Source organism: Narcine bancroftii, chromosome 7, assembly GCF_036971445.1.
Source record: "Narcine bancroftii isolate sNarBan1 chromosome 7, sNarBan1.hap1, whole genome shotgun sequence".
Lineage (NCBI taxonomy): Eukaryota > Metazoa > Chordata > Chondrichthyes > Torpediniformes > Narcinidae > Narcine > Narcine bancroftii.
In genome coordinates, this window is record NC_091475.1 from 161,370,086 (window position 1) to 161,389,152 (window position 19,067).

Genomic DNA, 19,067 nt, shown 5'->3' on the forward strand with positions numbered 1-19,067 from the left:
TGGAAAAACTTGTTTTCAATAAGTTATTTTGGATAACATTATTATGGCATAGTCAAATATAAAGGGCAGTCATTTTCCACAAATTTAATTATGAATTTGGAAATGATTTAAATAAATGTTCTCCATTTCTTTGCCCACACATTCACTAAAATTATCATGGTATATTCATAAATGTTTTAAGATGTGTATCTCTAGTTGTAAACAAATCAGGAATGCTCATACTCTGAAAATATTACTTATGCTGCTTTTTTTGAGTTTTTATTGCCTACAGTGACTGTAACTATTGCAGCTCAAAGAGTTACATAATATAATTTTCTCTTTCTAATATAACAGAAACAATTAAAAGTCACACTTTCCCAGTGATAAAATTCTCACAGTGCCAATGGGATAGAGTTCAATACCAAATTAGGATTTGAACATATAACTGAGATTAGCACTTTAATAAAATTTTGGCGGGGTGGGGGGGGGGGGGGGTGGTGGTTTCTACCTGTTTATGAAGCTACTTCCAATACCAAATATTCTTACTCCTCAGGTATTTGATATGCATTTCCTGCAATGCTGATAGGTGATTTGTAATTTGTCAGGTGGTGGAAAGTTGAGAAGAGATATCAGTTGTGTCTCTGACACTACTATAAGACCATAAGATATGGGTCAGAAGCAGAACATGCATTGAGTCCGCTCTGTTATTCCATCGTGAGTTGATCCATTTTCCCCCTCAGCTCCACTCCCCTGCCTTCTTCCCATGATCTTTGATTCCCTGACTATTCAGATACCTATCATCCTCTGCTTTAAATAGACTCAATGATCTGGCCTCCACAGCCATCCATGCAAAATCCAGAGGTTCACCACTCTCTGGCTACAGAAATTTTTCCACACCTGTTTTAAATGGACACCTTTCAATCCCGAAGTTGTGCACTCTTGTCCTGGACTCCCCTACCATGGGAAACAACTTTGCCACATTTACTGTCCAGGGATTTCAACATTCAAAATGCTTCTATGTGGTCCTTCCTCATTCTTCTGAACTCCAAGGAATACAGTCCAAGTGCTGACAAATATTCTTTGTATGCTAATCCCTTCATTCCAGGAATCATTCTTGCGGAACTTTTCTGAACCCTTTCCAATGCCAGCACTTCCTTTCCTAAATCAGGAGCCCAAAACTGTACCCTATACTCCAAATGAGGCCTCACCATTGCCTTATAAAGCCTTAACATCATATCCCTGTTCTTATGTCCTATTCCTCGAGATATGAATTCTGAAAATGGATTCGCCTCCTTCACCACCAACCTAACCAGGAGGTTAACCTTCAGAGTATCCTGCACAAGGACCCCAAGTCCCTTTGCACCTTGGAATTTTGAATTTTTTCCCCATCCAAGTAATAGTTGGCCCTTTATTTCTTCTACCAAAGTGCATGACTGTACACTTTATTTATCACTTCTTTGCCCATTCTCCTTATCTATCTAAATCTCTCTGCAGCCTCTTTGATTGTTAGCCTGGGGAAGAAAACATCTTTGGAAGAGGTAAATGGCTGCAGAACTGTGGCAGTACCAATAAGCTGCCTGGATGTTCCTGCTGCAGGAAAAAGGCAGAAGTTTGGATCTCTTTTAACCCTACTGGCCAGGAAACACAATATGTCACTAGAGATCACAGTATATATCAATTTTGCAAATCTACTATTTGGTACATGAATGTAATGCCAGTTGTTCAATACTTTCATGGTCATTGTTTTAAAATGCTGAGCTTGTGCACTCTGCTCACATGTCTAATATTTACACCCTCAGTAATCACAACTCTAGATGCCCTCCCTCATTTACGTTCACTTTCCTGCAATCATACAAAAACATACATATCCTCCTCTCTCTACATGGTCAAAGCTTTGGAGAAGATGTCACAATGGTTTATTCAAACCTAAACTTGGTATTTTCTGAGCTCTCTCTCATTCATTTATTCCTTCCTTATTTGGAAAACCACTAGCTAACTTTTCTCCCTTTTAACTTGGGCATTTAGAGCCTTGAAACTGCAGAGACAGTGGAGTAAGATAAGAGATGTGTCTTTAATGATACCTTGTTATAAATGTAACCTGTGCAGGCAACAGCTCATATTAGAGGAGGTCTCCACAAATGGTTGCTTGTGGGCTCAACAACCCAGGAGTCTGGGCATAAGGATTGCATGCTGCAGTTGAATTTGAGGGTCCAAGCCACTGAAAAAGGTTTGTAGCTCTTAACCAGGAGATGTGAGGTGCAGTGCATAGTCTGCCAAAGCTGTGAAGCACGGAGACATATTTCGAACATCTCAAAGTGTTGTGTGTGGATCCATGTGAGAGGGCCCAGCTGTTATCTTTTGGAATAATTGTATCTGTAACAATCATTCTGGCAGTACTTTTAAAAAATGCCACTTACCAGACAACCACATTGATGTCAAATTGCTGTAGTCTGCAGTCCAATACAGAGTCTGCAGTATTTTGAATCATTCTAGCACCTGTTCCAAGTAGATTTTCATGTCAGTGGATCAATTTAACAAAAAATGCATTTATTACTTTTTCTCAAATGTCATAGTGTACTTATTTAAATATTGTAATAATTATTGTGAGCATCAGCTGTGATCTCTTTGGTATCACTCATCCCGTATGAGTGGCCCAACAGTAGTTCCATGCACCAGTTGTTATACTGTTAAAGAGGTCATCTTTCAAATTAGAAAAATGTCACCCACTATTCAAGAAAGGAGTCACTCACTATTCAAGAAAGGAGTTAGGTAGCAGAAAGAAAATTATAGGCCAGTTAGCCTGACATCAGTGGTTGGGAAGATGTTGGAACCAATTGTCAAGAATGAAGTTACAGAGTACTTGGAGGCACATAACAAGATAGACCAAAGCTAGAATCATTTCCTTAATGAACTATCTTGTTTGACACATCTATTAGAATTCTTTGAAGAAGCAACAAGCAGGATAGATAAAGGAGATACAGTGGATATGGAGCATTTAGATGTTTAGAAGTCCTTTGGAAGAGGACTTTCTAAGTCTTCTGAAGATGAGCATTTTAAAGTTACTCACCATACAAAATATTCATGTGGCGCACATGAGGCTACTTAACAAGATAAGAGCCCATGGTCTAACAGGGTAGAGCATTGGCTGATTGGCAGGAAGCAGAGAGTCAGATTATAGGGATCATATTCTGATTGGCTGCCTGTTGCCACAGTAGTCAGTCTTGGGGCCACGTTTTATGATGGAATGAATGGCTTTAAGGTCAAATGTCACATGATATGAGGGTAGGTGGAAGAGCATGTAGTGATGAGGAAATGGAGGTACAGAAGGACTTAGATTAGGAGAATGGGCAGGGGAGTGGCAAATGAAATAAATACAATGTCAGAAAGTGTATGGTCATGCATTTTGTTAGAAGAAATAAAAGGGCACACTTTTTTTTAAATGGGAAGAATATTGAAAATACCCAGATGCAAAGGGACCTGGGAGTCCTTGCGCAGCCTGAAGGTCAACCTGCAGGTTAAGTCAGAGGTGAAGAAGGGAAATGCAATGCTGGCATTCATTTCAAGAGGAATAAAATACAAGAGCAGAGATGTGATGTTGAGGCTTTTTAAGGTACTAGTGAGGCCTCACTTGGAGTATTGAGAACAGTTTTAGGCTCCTCATTTGAAAAAAGGATGAGCTGACATTGGAGAGGTTCAGAGGAGGTTCACTAGGATGATTCTGGAAATTAAAGGATTATCATATGTGGGGCATTTGATGGCCCTTGGCCTGTATTCATCGGAATTTTGGAGAATGAAAGGGGATCTCATTGAAACATTTTGAATGTTGAAAGGCATGGTCAGAGTAGATGTAGAAAGGTAGTTCCCCATGGTGGGAGAGTCTAGGACATGAGGGCACAACTTCAGGATTGAAGGTTGCTTTCTTAGAACAGAGATATAGAGAAATTTCTTTCACCAGAGGGTGGTGATTCTATGGAATTTGTTCCCACAGGTAGTTGTGAAGGACAAGTCATTGGGTGTAATGAAGGCAGAGATTGATATGTTCTTGATAGACAGAACATTAGAGGTTTTGGAGCTGTGGGAAAATGGATCAGTTCATGATTAAATGGTGGGCAGATTTGATGGGTTAAATTGCCTATTTCCGCTTCTATGTCTTATGATCTTGTGGTCTTAAGATATTAAACTACGAAAAGGATCCAAAATTCTTGCATATAAATTGGTCCTCTGGTAGTGCTAAACATGCATGTGTATCATACTCAGCTTCTGAGATTTGTTTTCACTGATGTCTGTGACATTCTAAGTCTTCTGAAGATGAGCATTTTAAAGTTACTCACCATACAAAATATTCCTAATGCAAGTAGTGCAATTTTTGAACTTGTATCCATTAGAAGTAGATAAACAAGAAGCCCCAAAGTAGTTCTAAGTGGGTAATTCTTGTTAACCCATCCATTCTTCCTCCATCTTCCCTGCAATTTAAAATGATATTATCTTCCCTTATTCTGAAGAAAGGTCTTCAACTAAAAACATTAACTTGTTTTCTTTTCCACACATCCTGCCTGAGCTGTTGAATATTTCCTGTATATTCCATTGTTGATTCAATAGATTGGCTTTGCCACTTAATCTCCACCCTTTTGGGTTTCCTTAATATCCAAAAAATGAATTAGTCTCACCCTAGAAAATATTCCCATTTATTTGCCATATTATCTTCAACAGTTCCCAGTCCAATTCTCCTGGACTCTGACAAAATTTATTATAGAATCCAATGAAAGCTTCTTATCTATGAGGTAAATTTTGCTTCTAATATTTTCTTTAATAAAGGATAATAACACACATTCCCATTCCATGTCCCAAGTATGGTTATATTTTCAATTAATGCACATTCTTTGGGTCATTAACGTATGTTGTATTTATTTGTTCCTGTTGACAGGGACTCCACATCAATTTGAAAATTATTCCAAAGAGTGGGACAACAATATGGGAGAGGTAATATTACTGTCTTAAGTTAATGTTTAGTGGATGCTAGATTTAATATTGCCTAACTTCACCAATAAATTACATTCTCCAGGGCTCTGCAATATAATTTAAATGTGATTTTGATTTCTCCTCTACAGAATTTAGATTGGTGTTTCACTCACTTGAGAGCACTTCAGATACTGCCTCAGGTAAAATAACAGTCTCAACTTTATCTCTTGTAAACATTGATGTGAATTTAAAAAGCTTTTCGGATGGTGAATTATTCTTGGTTGAAAATGTAACACAGTACAATCAGGATATTTTATTTCTAATCAGTAGTTTCTCTCTTACTCTAATCCAGGCCCTCATTTCATGGATAACCTGCTTCCTCTTCAGTTCTGTGAATTCTGAGGTGGCTAAGATACCAGTTTAGGTCCCATAGACCACAAGTGTAGGGAGGAATACTTGGTACCCATCCTCAATATTATATCATCTAGTAATCAGATGGTGGATTTCCTGTTTGGAAAAATGACTGCCATTTGAACACAATGACAACTAGGTCTCAGACATCTTCTTTCTGCACCACTATACAGAATGATTCTCCCTTGAAGTCACGAATCACAATTCCTCTGCAGATCATACCCACATGCAATTCACTTCAACTTCCTCCTTAATCCACAAGCCAAATTGTCCTGCAGAATGACCTATTGTTTCAGCACTTGTCCCTCAGTATTTTCTAATATAGACCCTGGCTATTCAAACAAAGCCCAACAAGGCCTGACTAGGTTTTTGGTGTTGGTCAGGTATATCAAAGGTTGTAATTCAGAGGGTGCAAGTCTGGGTCAGATTCAAGTCGGCTTTTGATTTTTTTTTTACTTGAACACTATTACACTAAATGTCACATTTACTTCCCAAGTTGTAATAGACTCCTTGGAAAAAAAACACTGCCAAGGTTAGAAACAAAGAGATTTCAGATGGCATCAGTTACTAACATTTTAAATGGACTACTCTTGCTAGATCGATGGATTTTTATTACCCTTTACAACTGACCTAGGTTTGTATTTAAATAGGGAAATGAATCAAAGTCTCACTGTTCAGACTGGAAAAATTCCAGGTATCATTCATTTATTAATTTTTAAATATGTTTTCAGTTGGAGGTGCAGCATGGTAACAAGTCCTTTTAGCTCAAATATACCAATTAACCTACAAATCCTGTATGATTTTAGAATGTTTAATTGGTCTTTTTTATCCAGAAATCATTGACTTGCAAGCTCAGTTTTCAATAGCAGTGATACATTCACTTATAATATTCAAATACTCAACCTTTTAGGTAAAAGGAATGAGAGACCACAAAACCAAAACAACATTGGAACAATAGAATTATCACAATATGCTTATTTTAATTACAAATATTTATTTCTATTTCAGATGACTAAATTTGTAGCAGACTTTTGCAATGACATCCTACAAAATATGCCAAGAAATGAGGTGAGTATTTGGCATAATTATTTGAAGTTCTGTCACTCAAATTTTCTTTAATCTTTGCATATTTTCCCTTTAATTCTAAAATTCTCATAAATATTACAGTTACAAATTCAATTACCAAACACTTACCACTGTTTCACCCCCCCACCCCCAGAATGATGACAGCGAGGCTATGTATAAAAGAGTAAGTATACTTTGTCTGAAAGATTAAATTGGTCAATTTAGTTTGTCTGACAGAATATTATTAAAGTCTTGTTTTTCTCTGCAGTTTTTGTTTCATTACTCCAAAGCACACACACCACATCTAAAAAATACAGTAAGTATTTTCAGTTGAGACGTAACTATGTTGGTATGTAAACATGGCTTATTATGGATATTATTCCAATACAAGTTTTCTTACATTGTCAATAGCTTCTTCTCAAAGGAATTACTTTGTTTCACTCTCCAGTGCTATTTTATAATCAACAGCAAAAATAAATATAGTTTTGAGAAGTTTAAGAATGTATTTTCACAATTTTAAAATATTTAAAATCAAAAACTGGAGTTTAAATTCAAATATGTTAGATTTCAATAGAATGCATTATAGAATCTATCATTGGGTTAAAAGTAACCAGAAGTTTATTTTTAACCAAAATAGTGTGGAATTTAGATTTTCTGGAAGTGTTGCTCTATTAGTTTCCTGTATAATTGTTCTTTTTGTTGTAGATTACAGCCCTTCATCCCTTACTGCATCTTGCTCCAAAACTTATGGAAAGGAAAATGGACAGTATGCATCTTCTTTTTCAACTAAATTGTTAACTTCATTATATGTGTCTTGATCCTTTCTGTCCAAATTCACAGTATACCATTTTTTGTCACATAGCTTACGACTAATAAGACTATGCTTGATATTTCTACGAAGCTGTATTGTATTCATTATAATTGAGAACAAAGTCTGATTTAACAGTGGTGCTAAAAATACAAAGGCCACCAGTGACTGAATGTTGTGTCCCTTCAATTTTGGCTTTAAATTACAAATTAGATTAAACTAAATTAAATAAATACTTGGTAGTTTGCACAAATTCAGTGGGCAATGGGTCTGCTTCTGATCTATGACTATACATCTCCATTATCTCCAAAGATGCAGAGATTTGAATATGAAGGCTAGAATTTGAAGTGAGCAATTACCTCAATCACCTGGCCATATTTAAATATTTAATTTACATGACCTTATTTTTAGGTCTTATTTTTGTAGGCTTCTACTTGAAGTTAGGCCTATTTCTGTGAAAGCACGGTTTTAAATATGTCTAGGAGGTAGAGATACATTATTGACGTTTTGGGCCTGATCCCTTACTCAACTGTGAGAAGAGTTGAATTCCTGCAGCATTTCTGCGTTTTGATGACAATTACAGCATCATGGTTTTAAATTTAGGCACATCATTCCAGGAGAAAACAGGCCAATACTATAACATAAATTATATAGAAACTACGGGAGCACAGGAGGCAAATCCATGGACACTCGTAGCTCTAAAGGGATTCTCTTGTGCTTCTCTTTCTCCCTCATTGTAAGGGACACTAGGTGACATAATGGCAACTCTTTGTCTGCCTTATGGCAAGCAGAAGGCCATTTCTTGTAATATTACTTCTTGTAGCGGCGAACCGCCCCCGCATAATCGCCACATGGTGGGGCAGCCATGGGGAAATGCTGTCATCAGACGTTTCTCTCTGACTCCAGCATCCCTTCCAGCGTTCGGCCTGGGCAGCGATTATGATGTCACAATGAACCAGGTGACTGAGCTCATGCTGCCCTTAAAGGGGTGCGCTGAATTTGAATAAAAACAGTCGTTAACGACCATTGGTGTGGTAGCAGTGATTTCCTTCAGCTCCTGCAACCGCCACAGTGGTGACCCCGACGGGCCCAGACGTCAATCTGGACCCAGCAAACGATGGACGCAGCCGAGGTGAATGCTGTAGCCCTCAGACTTCCCCCCCACTTCAGACCTCATCACCCACGGACGTGGTTTGGGAAGGCAGAGACACAATTCCACCTCCGCAACATCTCATCTGACACCACAAAATTTTACCAAGCTGTGGACGCCCTGGACCAGGACATGGCGGTGAGGGTGGACGACATCATTCACTGTCCACCAGCAGTGGGCCAGTATACCGCCCTCAAAAATCTACTCCTGGGGAAATTTGGCCTCACTCCCCAGCAGCGTGCTTCCAGGCTCTTACACCTGGATGGGTTGGGGAATTGCAGCCCTTCAGCCCTCATGGATGAAATGCTGGCCCTGGTGGAGGATCATGAGCCGTGTTTCCTCTTCCACCAGATATTCCTTGAACAGATGCCAAAAGATATCCAGCTCCATCTGTCCGAAGAAGACTTTTCCGACCCCCGCAAGGCCGCAGCCCAGGCAGATGCCCTCTGGCATGCAAAACAAGAGAATAAGGCAGCCTTCAGCCAAGTCTCCAAGCTGGGGCCCCGCCATCCGTAGGATACCCATAAGCACAAGCCGGAGGAAACCCAGTCAACAAGGTGCTTTTATCACCAGTGCTGGGGAGTGAAAGCCCACAAGTACCATCAGCCACCGTTGATGGCTGTCACGGTTGGCCACGTGAACAGCCTCCTTTACGTTACTGACAAGTCCACGGGCTGCTGGTTCCTAGTGGATATAGGGGCCGAGCTGAGCATCCTTCCCCCTACAGTGCTGGAAACTCTAACCCGGACCCCGGTCCAACCCTGTGGGCTGTCATTGGTTCCGCAATCAAGACCTATGTCACCCTTAGGGCACAGATACAGATCAGGGTTGAAAAGTTCACTTGGAGGTTTGTCCCTGCCTTGGTGGGGCTGTTAGGGGCTGACTTCCTAAGGGTTCATGGTCTGCTGGTGGACGTGAGGGGCAGGAGGCTGCTCATTGACCGCACCTTTCACTCAGTGCGCCGGGGCATGGCGATGACGACAGACCCAAAATCACCTATTTTTTTCTATTGCCCCCAATGGGTCCCAGAGTACGCTGACAAGGCTCAACCACTAATTAAGTCCATCTCCTTCCCCTTGTCAGCGGAAGCCAGAGCGGCTTTCAACCACATTAAGTCGGACATCGCCGTGGCTACTCTGCACGCCATAGAAATATTGATATCTTTCCAGGTAGAGAGCGATGCATCCAACTTTGCACTGGCAGCCACCTTAAACCAGGCCGGTAGGCCTGTCACCTTCTTTTCTAGGACCCTCTAGGGCCCAGAAACCCGACACTCCTCTGTTGAGGAGGAGCCCCAGGCCATCGTAGTCATTGGAGACACTACCTCACTGGCAAGTGCTTTACACTGCTGACCAACCAACGCACGGTCTAATTTCTGTTTAGCAGCAACCAGTGGGATAAGATCAAAATTGACAAGATTGCCAGGTGGAGAATTGAACTCTCTACCTTCAACTACGACATTTTGTACTGGCCTGGCAAACTCAATGACCCGCCCAATGCCCTTTCTCGTGGGATATACGCCAGTGTACAACTGGACAGGCTGCAGAGACTCCATGAGGAGCTCTGTCATCTGGGGGTCACCAGGTTTCCACACTTTGTAAAGGCCCGCAACCTGCCCTATACGGTTGAGGAGATCCGCTCCATGACCCGAGCCTGCCCAGTATATGCTGAGTGCAAGCCTAACTTCTTCCGGCCCGAGAAGACCCACTTCATTAAAGCCACCTGGCCCTTCGAAAGTCTCAGTGTGGACTTCAAGTGGCCCCAACCATCAACGAACCGTAACACCTACATTTTCACGGTGATCAACGAGAACTTCCGCTTCCCGTTCGCTATTCCCTGCCTGGTCATGACCTCAGTCATAAATGCACTGCACAGCATCTTCGCAATTTTCTGGCACCCCAGTTACATCCACAGTGACTGGGGGTCCTCATTTATGAGTGCGGAGCTGAGGCAGTACCTTCTGGAGCGAGGTATTGCTTCTAGCAGGACCACTAGCTACAACCCGCATGATTACGGGCAGGTCGAAAGGGGGAATGCCACTGTCTGGAAAGCAAGCATGCTTTCCCTCTGGTCTAAAGGCCTCCCCACCACTTGCTGGCAGGACGTCCTCCCAAATTCCCTACAGTCCATCAGGTCCCTGTTATACACTGCCACCAATGCTACCCTGCACGAACATATGTTCTCATTCCCACAGAAGATGGAATCGGGAATGACCACACTAGCTTGGCTGATGGTCCCTGGACCTGTCCTGCTGAGACATCATGTCTGGTGCTTGAAAAATTACCCCCTTGTCGACCGGGTAATGCTGTTACATGCAAACCCGCACTACGCTTATATCGAGTACCCAGACGGACGGGAAGACATGGTCTCGGTAAGGAACCTGGCCCAAGCTGGGTCTAACATTGTCACGTTCTAACCCCAACCTCCCTCCAATCGTCCCCTAGGTTACATGCTGGGACAGTGGGACCAGCAGCACCTCACGGATGACGATGGCAATAAACTGGACCAGCCTACGGCCAACGATAACTGTGGACTAGGCAAAACTGCACCCACACTCAGGGACCCCAGCGATGATACTCTGCCAGCTACTTCGATCTTGGTGCCATGGCAATCACGTCGGACAATCAGGCCACCCGACCGCTACAGACGTGAAACCTGCATGCATTACCCCTCTCTTTTTACTCACCCCGGGGTCAGTTCTTAAAGAAGGGGTGAATGTGATAGTATGGGATACTATCACCAATGTATATATTTGTATATATTTACATATAGTGATAGTAATTGACTGAGAGCTGTAGCCATGCCTTCTGGCAGGTCATAAAGGTTTGCTCCTAACCAGACCCAGGTCAGTCTGAACTGGTCAACCTCGATGTACTAAGCTCCAGTCTTTTGTTAATAAAAGCCTTGATTTGAGTCAACCAGTCTGAGTCATTTGACGCGCTACAAAGGTTTTCTGAACCGCATAACAGCCTACACCTTCTCAGGCAGTGGTTTCACCCTTGTCAGTCCAAGGCCCTAGGAAGTCAATTATGTCCTGCCTGAACTGACACTTCGTGGGGTTGATGGTCAGCCAAAACTCCTGCAGGTGGGTGAATAGTTGTCTGAACTGGGCCGTGTGCACTGAATGGTTGCAGCTGGCAATAAGGATATCGTCTAGGTAGATTAATGCAAATGGGAGGTCCCTGCCCACCAAGTCTGAGCAGCGTTCTTCAGCCTGAAGGGCATCCTCATGAATTTGAACAGGCTGAAAAAGGTGATTGTGGTAGTTTTGGATATATTCTTGAGGTGCACTGTGATTTGATGATAACCCCTGATTAAATTGACCTGTGAAAACACCTGTGCCCCTTGTAAGATGGTGGTAAAATCTTGGATATGGGGCATGGGATATCTGTCCAGTGTGATGGCCTCATTGAGGTGTCAGTAATCACCACATGGCCTCCACCCTCCTGCTGCCTTCGGGACCATGTGCAGGGGGGATGCCCGGGGACTGTCTTAACTGCTGTACTATCCCCAAATTCTTAAATTCCTCTTTAGTGAGGGCAGGTTTTTCGGGGGAAGGTGGTGCGTCCTGGCATGGACCAAGGGGCCTTCAATAAGGATGTGGTGCCTTATCTTGTACTTTTTTCCACAGAGGAGAATTATGATATCACGATTGTGGGGAATTTCGCCAGGATGCGTGTATAGGCGTTGTTGGACAGTGTGATGGAGTCGAGGTGGGGAGCTGGTAGTATGCTTTTCCCAGAGGCATCGTTTGAAAAGTTCTGGCATGCACCAAACGTCGCCTTTTTAAGACCACCATCAGGCAGTGGGCGCACAGGAAATCGGCTCCCAGGAGTGGTTGCGCCACTGCCACAACAGTAGAAGTCCACTTAAATCAGTGGCCAGCAAATCATAAGGGGATGGTGCAGGTACCGTAAGTTCATATAGAGTTGTTGTTCGCTGCCCTCAGTGCCAGGTCCAACTTTGCGTTCCAGATGTTGTAGGCTCTGGGGGAAGAGGACACTTATTTCAGCACAGTATCCACAAGGAACCACCTTCCTGACAGAGAGTCCCACATGTGGAGGAGGCTGTCACATTGGCCAACCGTCGTAATTTTTAACGACAGTTGTCCCTGGTGTTTCCTGGAAACGTGCAAGGTGGGCAGCATCGATGGGCCCCCATACCCCATTGTTGATGGTAATAACAATATGGATGGGTGGGGGTTTCACTTGCCTCTCCATCTTTTGTCGCCTTGTTGCAGGCTGGGGCCAGGGCTTGGCGATCTATTCCACCGAGGTGCCATTTTGTTTCTTTGCTCTCAAGAGCTCATTTGCCCAGGCTGCCACTTTCCTTGGATCGCTGAAGTCCTCATCAGCGAGAAAGAGTCGGATATCCTCAGGCAGCTGCTCCAAGAAAATCTGCTCTTGAGGACGGATGGGGCCGACTCCCAAACTGTCCAAGTGCAGCAATGGCGGCGCGCTTGTGCCTTGATGACCTAAGAGTGTGGGTTAGTAGTTCTTTGAGGGCACTGTATTTGCCTTGCTTTGGAGGGTGTTGTAGGAAATCGACAACACTCGCTGCCATGTCCTGGTTGAGCGAGGTCACTACGTGGTAATAGCAGATGTTGTTGGTGGAAATCTGTTGAAGGTGGAACTGGGCCTCAGCCTGTTGGAACCACACGTGTGGCTGCAACACCCAGAATGATGGCAGTTTGAGTGAGACTGCATGGAGAGCTACTTGGTCCATCATCTTTGGGTCCAACTGCCGGTTGGACCTGTCAGGGTCATCAATGTAGCGTGTGCGCTACGCAAAGTGTGGAGTAAGAATGACACACACACAGTAGAGTCGAAGCCAAAGACTGATGTATTGCTCTGCCAGCTCAGTTTATATTCACTCCCTGCCTCTGTTGACAGAGTGATGTCATCATAGCGTCGGCCTCCGACTGGCCGGCGTTCTTGCTGTTTCCTGCCATCTAGGAGGTTACACGAGATGACGGCCATTAGTCCCTGTGGGGCCCTTGTGATTGTCCTGTTCACTGGCCATTTTATGAGCAGGGTCGCGACATTGTTCGTGGGTCACTATAATCTTCTGTATTATTACATGACAATGAAGGAAATTTGGATATAATAGGGTGAAAGAAGAATTTATGATTTCAATTTTGCATCTAATTTAAATACAATATAGCTGTTGTTGTTTTAGCTTTTTATGGAAGATTAAAATTATTTTCTCTGGAAGAGAATACTTCATGATGAGTCCAACATTTTATAACTGAATTCACTTGTGTGGAAATTGTAGAGTTTTTGAAATCTTAACAACGAGCTGGATTGCTCAAGACCAGATTCTTTCATGTCATTAGGGTTTTTTTTTACAATTGAAATAATTAATGGTATATTTAATCTGCTGATGTGCCAAACAAAATTGATTTTTTTAAAACTTTAGTCAACTGATCTAAACTTGTTTGCCCTAAAGTTCAGATGGAGTTACGAAATTATGCAGCACAGAATCACACCCTTCAGCCTGATGCCCTTGCTGACCAGGAAGCTTTTCTGACACCAGCCCCATTGCTTGCATTTGGCCTATGTCTTGCTAAGCTTTTCCTATACCTGCCCAAAATATGGTATTAAACATTGTAATTGTAACAGATGAGTCGTAATAGAAAATGATTTGAATAAAACAGATATCTCTTATAGTCAGTCCACTTTACTACAATTGTTTATAAAATCCCTTTGGGTGCAGCCAGCATTCAGTGTTTTATGATGACCTAATTCATTCTGTTCATTTTTACTGACTACACAAAGAATTATGTATAATAAAACTTGTGTATTTCAAGTCTTTTTTTTTGGCAAGTTTTTTTGAAAAAAAAACCACACTTTAGGAATTATAAATAGTTTGAATTGGAAGATGTTGGGAAGGAAATTTTATAGGTCATGAACACATGACACTATGCCATGTTTTCAACCTCTGGTTGACTGGTTTCAATGTTATAATCTCCGCTTGTGACAAAAGAGGAGAGTCGAGCCAAGGAAAGAATGGACAGCATATACCATTTTTATGCTAAAGAAGACACTAGAAAAGATTAAGAAAAGGCAATAAAAGGCAAAATGGAATGATCTAACAATCCTTATCTGACAAGCAATAACTTGAGAATTGCATTCTAAATTAAATTTAAATTTTTTTTATATTTGGACATACAGCACAGTAATAGGCCCATTTGGCCCACAAGCCCGTGCCACCCAAATACCTTAATTAACCTCCAACCCCATACGTTTTGAAGGGAGGGAGGAAACTAGAGCAGCCAGAGGAACCCACACAGACATGGGGAGAACATACAAACTGTTTATAGTCAGCGCCGGATTCGAACCTGGGTCGCTGGCTTTGTAAAAGCTTTACGCTAACTGCTAATTGCAAAAAGGTTTATGTGTAATCAGTTATCTTTTTGAGAGACAAGGTGTTTTCATCAGCAATGTTCAGGCTTTCAGGATAGAAAGCCAAGCCAGTTAATCAAATTGGCCTTTTTTATTGTGATTCGGCTCGTTCATACTCTATATGTATGCTTCGGATTTAACTCTGTTGTTAATGATGAGTTACAATTACCACTGAACTGAGACTAGGAACTATTCCACAGTACTCTTACCAAATGATAGATAACTAAGTAAAACAAAAGTTCATCCTTGAGGAACTGGATTCTCATGTGTCTCCAAAATAAAATTATCGACTTATTTTGTACTTTTAACTATACTAAATGAGGACTGGGTTGATGTCATGAATATTATTCTCACATTACAATTTATCTTTATTTTATCTTTGAAATATGAGATGTTTGCATTATAACCAAAGGCTATCCATTCAGATTAATTTAATCTGGTTAAATTGAATAGTTTCATTTTATTAACTTACATTAATATTTAATAGAGTTGGATATTATACAACAAATAGTAATTTAAAAAGTAATTACTACATTATTCCATATGATCAATTTAATCATGTCATGATCAAGAATCCACTCAAACCTTACAGCCTCAGATCCTCGCTCATCATGTGCAATCTTGCTAGATGGCTTGACCTTGGTTTGATTTTCTTTCTCCACTGCACTAGGTAAAGAAGTTTTAACAACCATTTTCCCATTGTTCTCATTAAAAATAAAAATAAAACACCCTATTTCACGCACTCTTCACACAACTATACAAAGTTACTCATGCAATTAATTCAAATCCCATTTTCCTATCTCCCTGTTATTGTCCAATATTGACTCCCAAAGCAATGCCTCAAATTTAAAATTATTGCGCTAAAATCTTCTTTTTCTCTCTGTGAATTCCTTTATTCCTTTTAGTTTATGTCAATTCTGTATTTCTTTAATTTTGGTCTCTTTTCCATTAATGATTTTCTTTGCAGTTTAACACTCGTGTCTAAGTTTAATAGGCTCCAACTTTTCTCCCTCTTACTCTCCAAGATTCACGTTTTCTCTCTAAATCTTTCTAAGGTTCTCTTTTCAAAACTTTCTCTCATTTGTTCACTCTAAATCTCTCTCACTCTCTAACCTTCTAAGCATCTCAGAAAGATTCATTCTCACTCTTAAGACTTCGTATTCTACATCACTTCTTTATCTTTTTTGGTGGTGGGAACTGTTTCTCTAACTCTGACCCCTTTTGAAACGATTACTTTCTTTACCTCAAAGCTTTAGAATCATAAATTCAGCTACAGGTACATAGATCCCAACTTTTCTCTGATTCTCTGAAACATCTGTTTTAAGCTACTTTCCAGACTAGCCCTTCCAGCTACCTGTCCCAAAATACATAGTCTTGATTTTGCATCTTATCTATGAGCATCCTGTGACAAGTCTTCAGATGTTTTCCTCTAATTTAATTACAAAAAAATGCAATCTGTTTTGATTGATTTATTCGTATTATAGGGGAAAATGAAATGTTAATTTTGCAAGAAGCTGCAGACAATTAAAAAAGCAGGTACTAATTGTGTTGTTGAATAAGGGGTAAATGCTGGCTAGGAACATCCACCTGCATCAGTGGAGTAGGGCGTAGAGTCTTAATCAATCCAGCAGTATTTCTTTCATTCTGGTCCATTGCCAAATGCATTGCTGAAATCTTTGACTTCCTATCCTGTGGGGTGGATATTTCTCCAAAAAGGAAACTTGGGACATAGAGTTATCAGATCATTTGCTCTTAATGAAGCCTCCAAAGTTCCCTCAAGCTATGTACTATGATGTGTTCTCCCTATGACTGTTGTTTCATCCAATGCTTCAGTGTTCTCTCAGATCCTTAAGACCTGTGGGTTGATGGATCAAATGGAGTGATAGTTGTAAATTGAACCTAGAGTGTAGATGAGCTGGAGAGGGGATGAGAATGGGATTGATAAAAAGATAAGTGTAAATGAGTTACTGATGTCAGCTCAGACTTGGTGGTCTGAAGAACATCTTTCTGTGTTTAAAGCTTCCAAATTTATCTTTGGGCAATGTCACCTCTTCTAGTCTACCCACTAAGTCAACAGCATTTTCTCACTGGGAATTCTCTGAGCTCACCCTATTCCTTCAAAGGGTTTCCTTCCCTACCCTTCTAGCTTCTTCATGTTGTTCTCTTCTGACATGTCATCTAACTATAAGTAAGTAATATATTTAGACTGGCCCTGCAATTAAAATCCATCTAAGGCATTGACCATTTCTTCAGGTCATCTTCACCATTTCTTAAACATTTGAAACTTCTGCAATAAAAAAAGTAGGGCCTAATTTAATTTAAATGTCCCAATTGGACATCATCATATGATAATTTAACTTTCCAGAGGTCAAGTGAGCAAGCTGAAATATGACTAAAATTGTGGTGTCATCAGTACAGGTTAATTAAAGACATTATGCAGCCAGAAAGAGAAGTCTACTTCTAAGACATAATCCTCGGTCCATCCTTGTCTCTTCCTCTTCCTTTTTGCAGGAAACTCAACCCTAAACTTAATTTATGATGGACATTATCCCTGCTAGCTTTGAGAGAGAGGGAAATTTAAACTACTGTATATTTCAGTGTGTGTCGAGTCATGAAACCCTTAAAAATTTCTCAAAAAGGGGTGGGGGGGGGGTCGACTTGTACACCTGATCTACTCTTGAGACCTTAAATTCACTGTTAAAAAAACCCAGATTGACGTAAATTTGGCATATGTCGATGCTGGAAGCACCTCCCCACTGCTGGCGCTGCCACTCCCTGACACCTCCCCACCACTGGGTGCCGCCATAACCACTCCTACCTGGGACCCTGAGGTCACCGTTGCCACTCCTGCCTGGTAGGCTGAGGTTTTTTTTTAAACTTATTTAATTTACAGCTTTGTTACTTGTGATTGGGGTGTTTATTAAAAAAAAAAATTGGGTTGTTCCTGGGAGGCACGGACAGCCCAAAGAATGGCGGTCGACTTATACACTGGATATACCATAAAATGGCATCAACTTATACGACAAAATATATGATAACTCATTGAGCCTCTAGTTTTAAAGATCATTAGGATCTTGCCTCATTTGTAACTTCTGGGTACTAGTCACTTGGGTCCCCTTGTCATGATGGAAGATAATCATTGCTGGTCCATTTCCATCCACTATATCTCATGTTTAAATATATCAATCATTAAACAAATTAAGCACAGCACAATAAAAGATTTTGCATTTTCCCATAACTTCCATTACCTTAAAAGCTACTCAGAACATTTCAGTTCATTCTTATAGTTTTTGCATATAGCATTGTATCCACTTTTATTTGACTTGTTTCATACCATAAAATCCAATAATGTGATAGATGTACATGTCCACAGCTTAGTCATTTTGGTTATTGTTCACAGACTTGTGAAACTGAATTCCCTAATCCCCCTTCTTTCCATATTCCACAGGAAAAGGAAAAATACAACATTTCCCTGTAAAATATGGAAAAAGGGGTTTGAGCAAATGTTCTACAGGTGAGGGAAGGTTATAAATAAGATTTCTAAGCCACATTGGCAATATCCAGAAACAATTGCGCTGGACAATGTGGCAACTCTGTCTTACGGTAGACAAAAGTTAAAGAATTTAATGTTTATTACATTCTAAATGTAGAATTATGTGACAATAATGGAACCTTTACCTTCACAATTAAGGGCTCTTACTGATTTTAAAAAAATCTTGCTTTTCAGAAAAAACAGCTTGCACAAACCGAATTCAACAAAAAGGTAGATACACAATTCTTCTAAATGATATAATGGGTTTAATGTTTTTACTAAGCAAATTTGTGAATATATAGTAATATGAATTTGCTGTGTAGCTCTGGAAAGATATTATTTCAATTTTGTATAAGTTTGTCATCACCATTGTACAGTTAAAACATAATGTGATTAATATACAGTGCACTAATGTCATTTTTAATTACCTGTGTTTCTTTAGTAATTTTGTTGCATATTTTGCACATACTTTTGATTCCAGCCTCTTAATGGAAGAAATCTATATGTATACTCGTGATGCACCTGAAATGTATGTATAATACAGCTTTTAATTTTCATGGGAGAATAATCTAAATATTTTTTATGGAAGATTAGATGAAAGAAGGGAGAGACTGAAATGAAAAGTAATACCATTGTTCTGAGGTGCTGAGAGGGAACAAATTTGAGTTGACTATTTCATTGTCCAGCAAATGTAACGACAAATAGTTTCAATTTTGGTACAAATCAATAAAATTATATTAAAGGTAAAAACAATTTCAA

At 40.6% G+C, this 19,067-nt stretch overlaps 1 protein-coding gene and 1 long non-coding RNA gene across 11 annotated transcripts in view; one reads left to right on the forward strand and one right to left on the reverse strand.

Moving 5' to 3' along the window:
• Positions 1 to 3,175, reverse strand: part of LOC138739286 (uncharacterized) — a 50,746-nt gene extending 47,571 nt beyond the window's left edge. Inside the window, exons 1-2 of the long non-coding RNA XR_011342145.1 lie at positions 3,047 to 3,175; positions 2,397 to 2,475 (exon numbers count right to left, since the gene is read on the reverse strand). This is a non-coding gene — a long non-coding RNA (uncharacterized lncRNA). The remainder of the gene's footprint in view (positions 1 to 2,396; positions 2,476 to 3,046) is intronic.
• Positions 1 to 19,067, forward strand: part of LOC138739281 (neuromedin-S-like) — an 83,781-nt gene that overhangs the window by 58,705 nt on the left and 6,009 nt on the right. For 6 of the 10 annotated variants that reach the window (XM_069891042.1, XM_069891043.1, XM_069891050.1 and 3 more), the window contains 9 exons: positions 4,904 to 4,959; positions 5,088 to 5,138; positions 6,358 to 6,417; positions 6,569 to 6,598; positions 6,683 to 6,730; positions 7,120 to 7,180; positions 18,225 to 18,290; positions 18,504 to 18,539; positions 18,790 to 18,837. In XM_069891042.1, coding sequence (XP_069747143.1) covers positions 4,904 to 4,959; positions 5,088 to 5,138; positions 6,358 to 6,417; positions 6,569 to 6,598; positions 6,683 to 6,730; positions 7,120 to 7,180; positions 18,225 to 18,290; positions 18,504 to 18,539; positions 18,790 to 18,797 — 416 coding nt within the window. In that variant the 3' untranslated portion in view covers positions 18,798 to 18,837. Of the gene's footprint in view, positions 1 to 2,085; positions 2,207 to 4,903; positions 4,960 to 5,087; positions 5,139 to 6,357; positions 6,418 to 6,568; positions 6,599 to 6,682; positions 6,731 to 7,119; positions 7,181 to 8,517; positions 8,930 to 10,816; positions 11,065 to 18,224; positions 18,291 to 18,503; positions 18,540 to 18,789; positions 18,838 to 19,067 lie in introns of those variants that run through there. The other 4 variants (XR_011342141.1, XM_069891044.1, XM_069891045.1 and 1 more) reach the window with 2 other exon arrangements.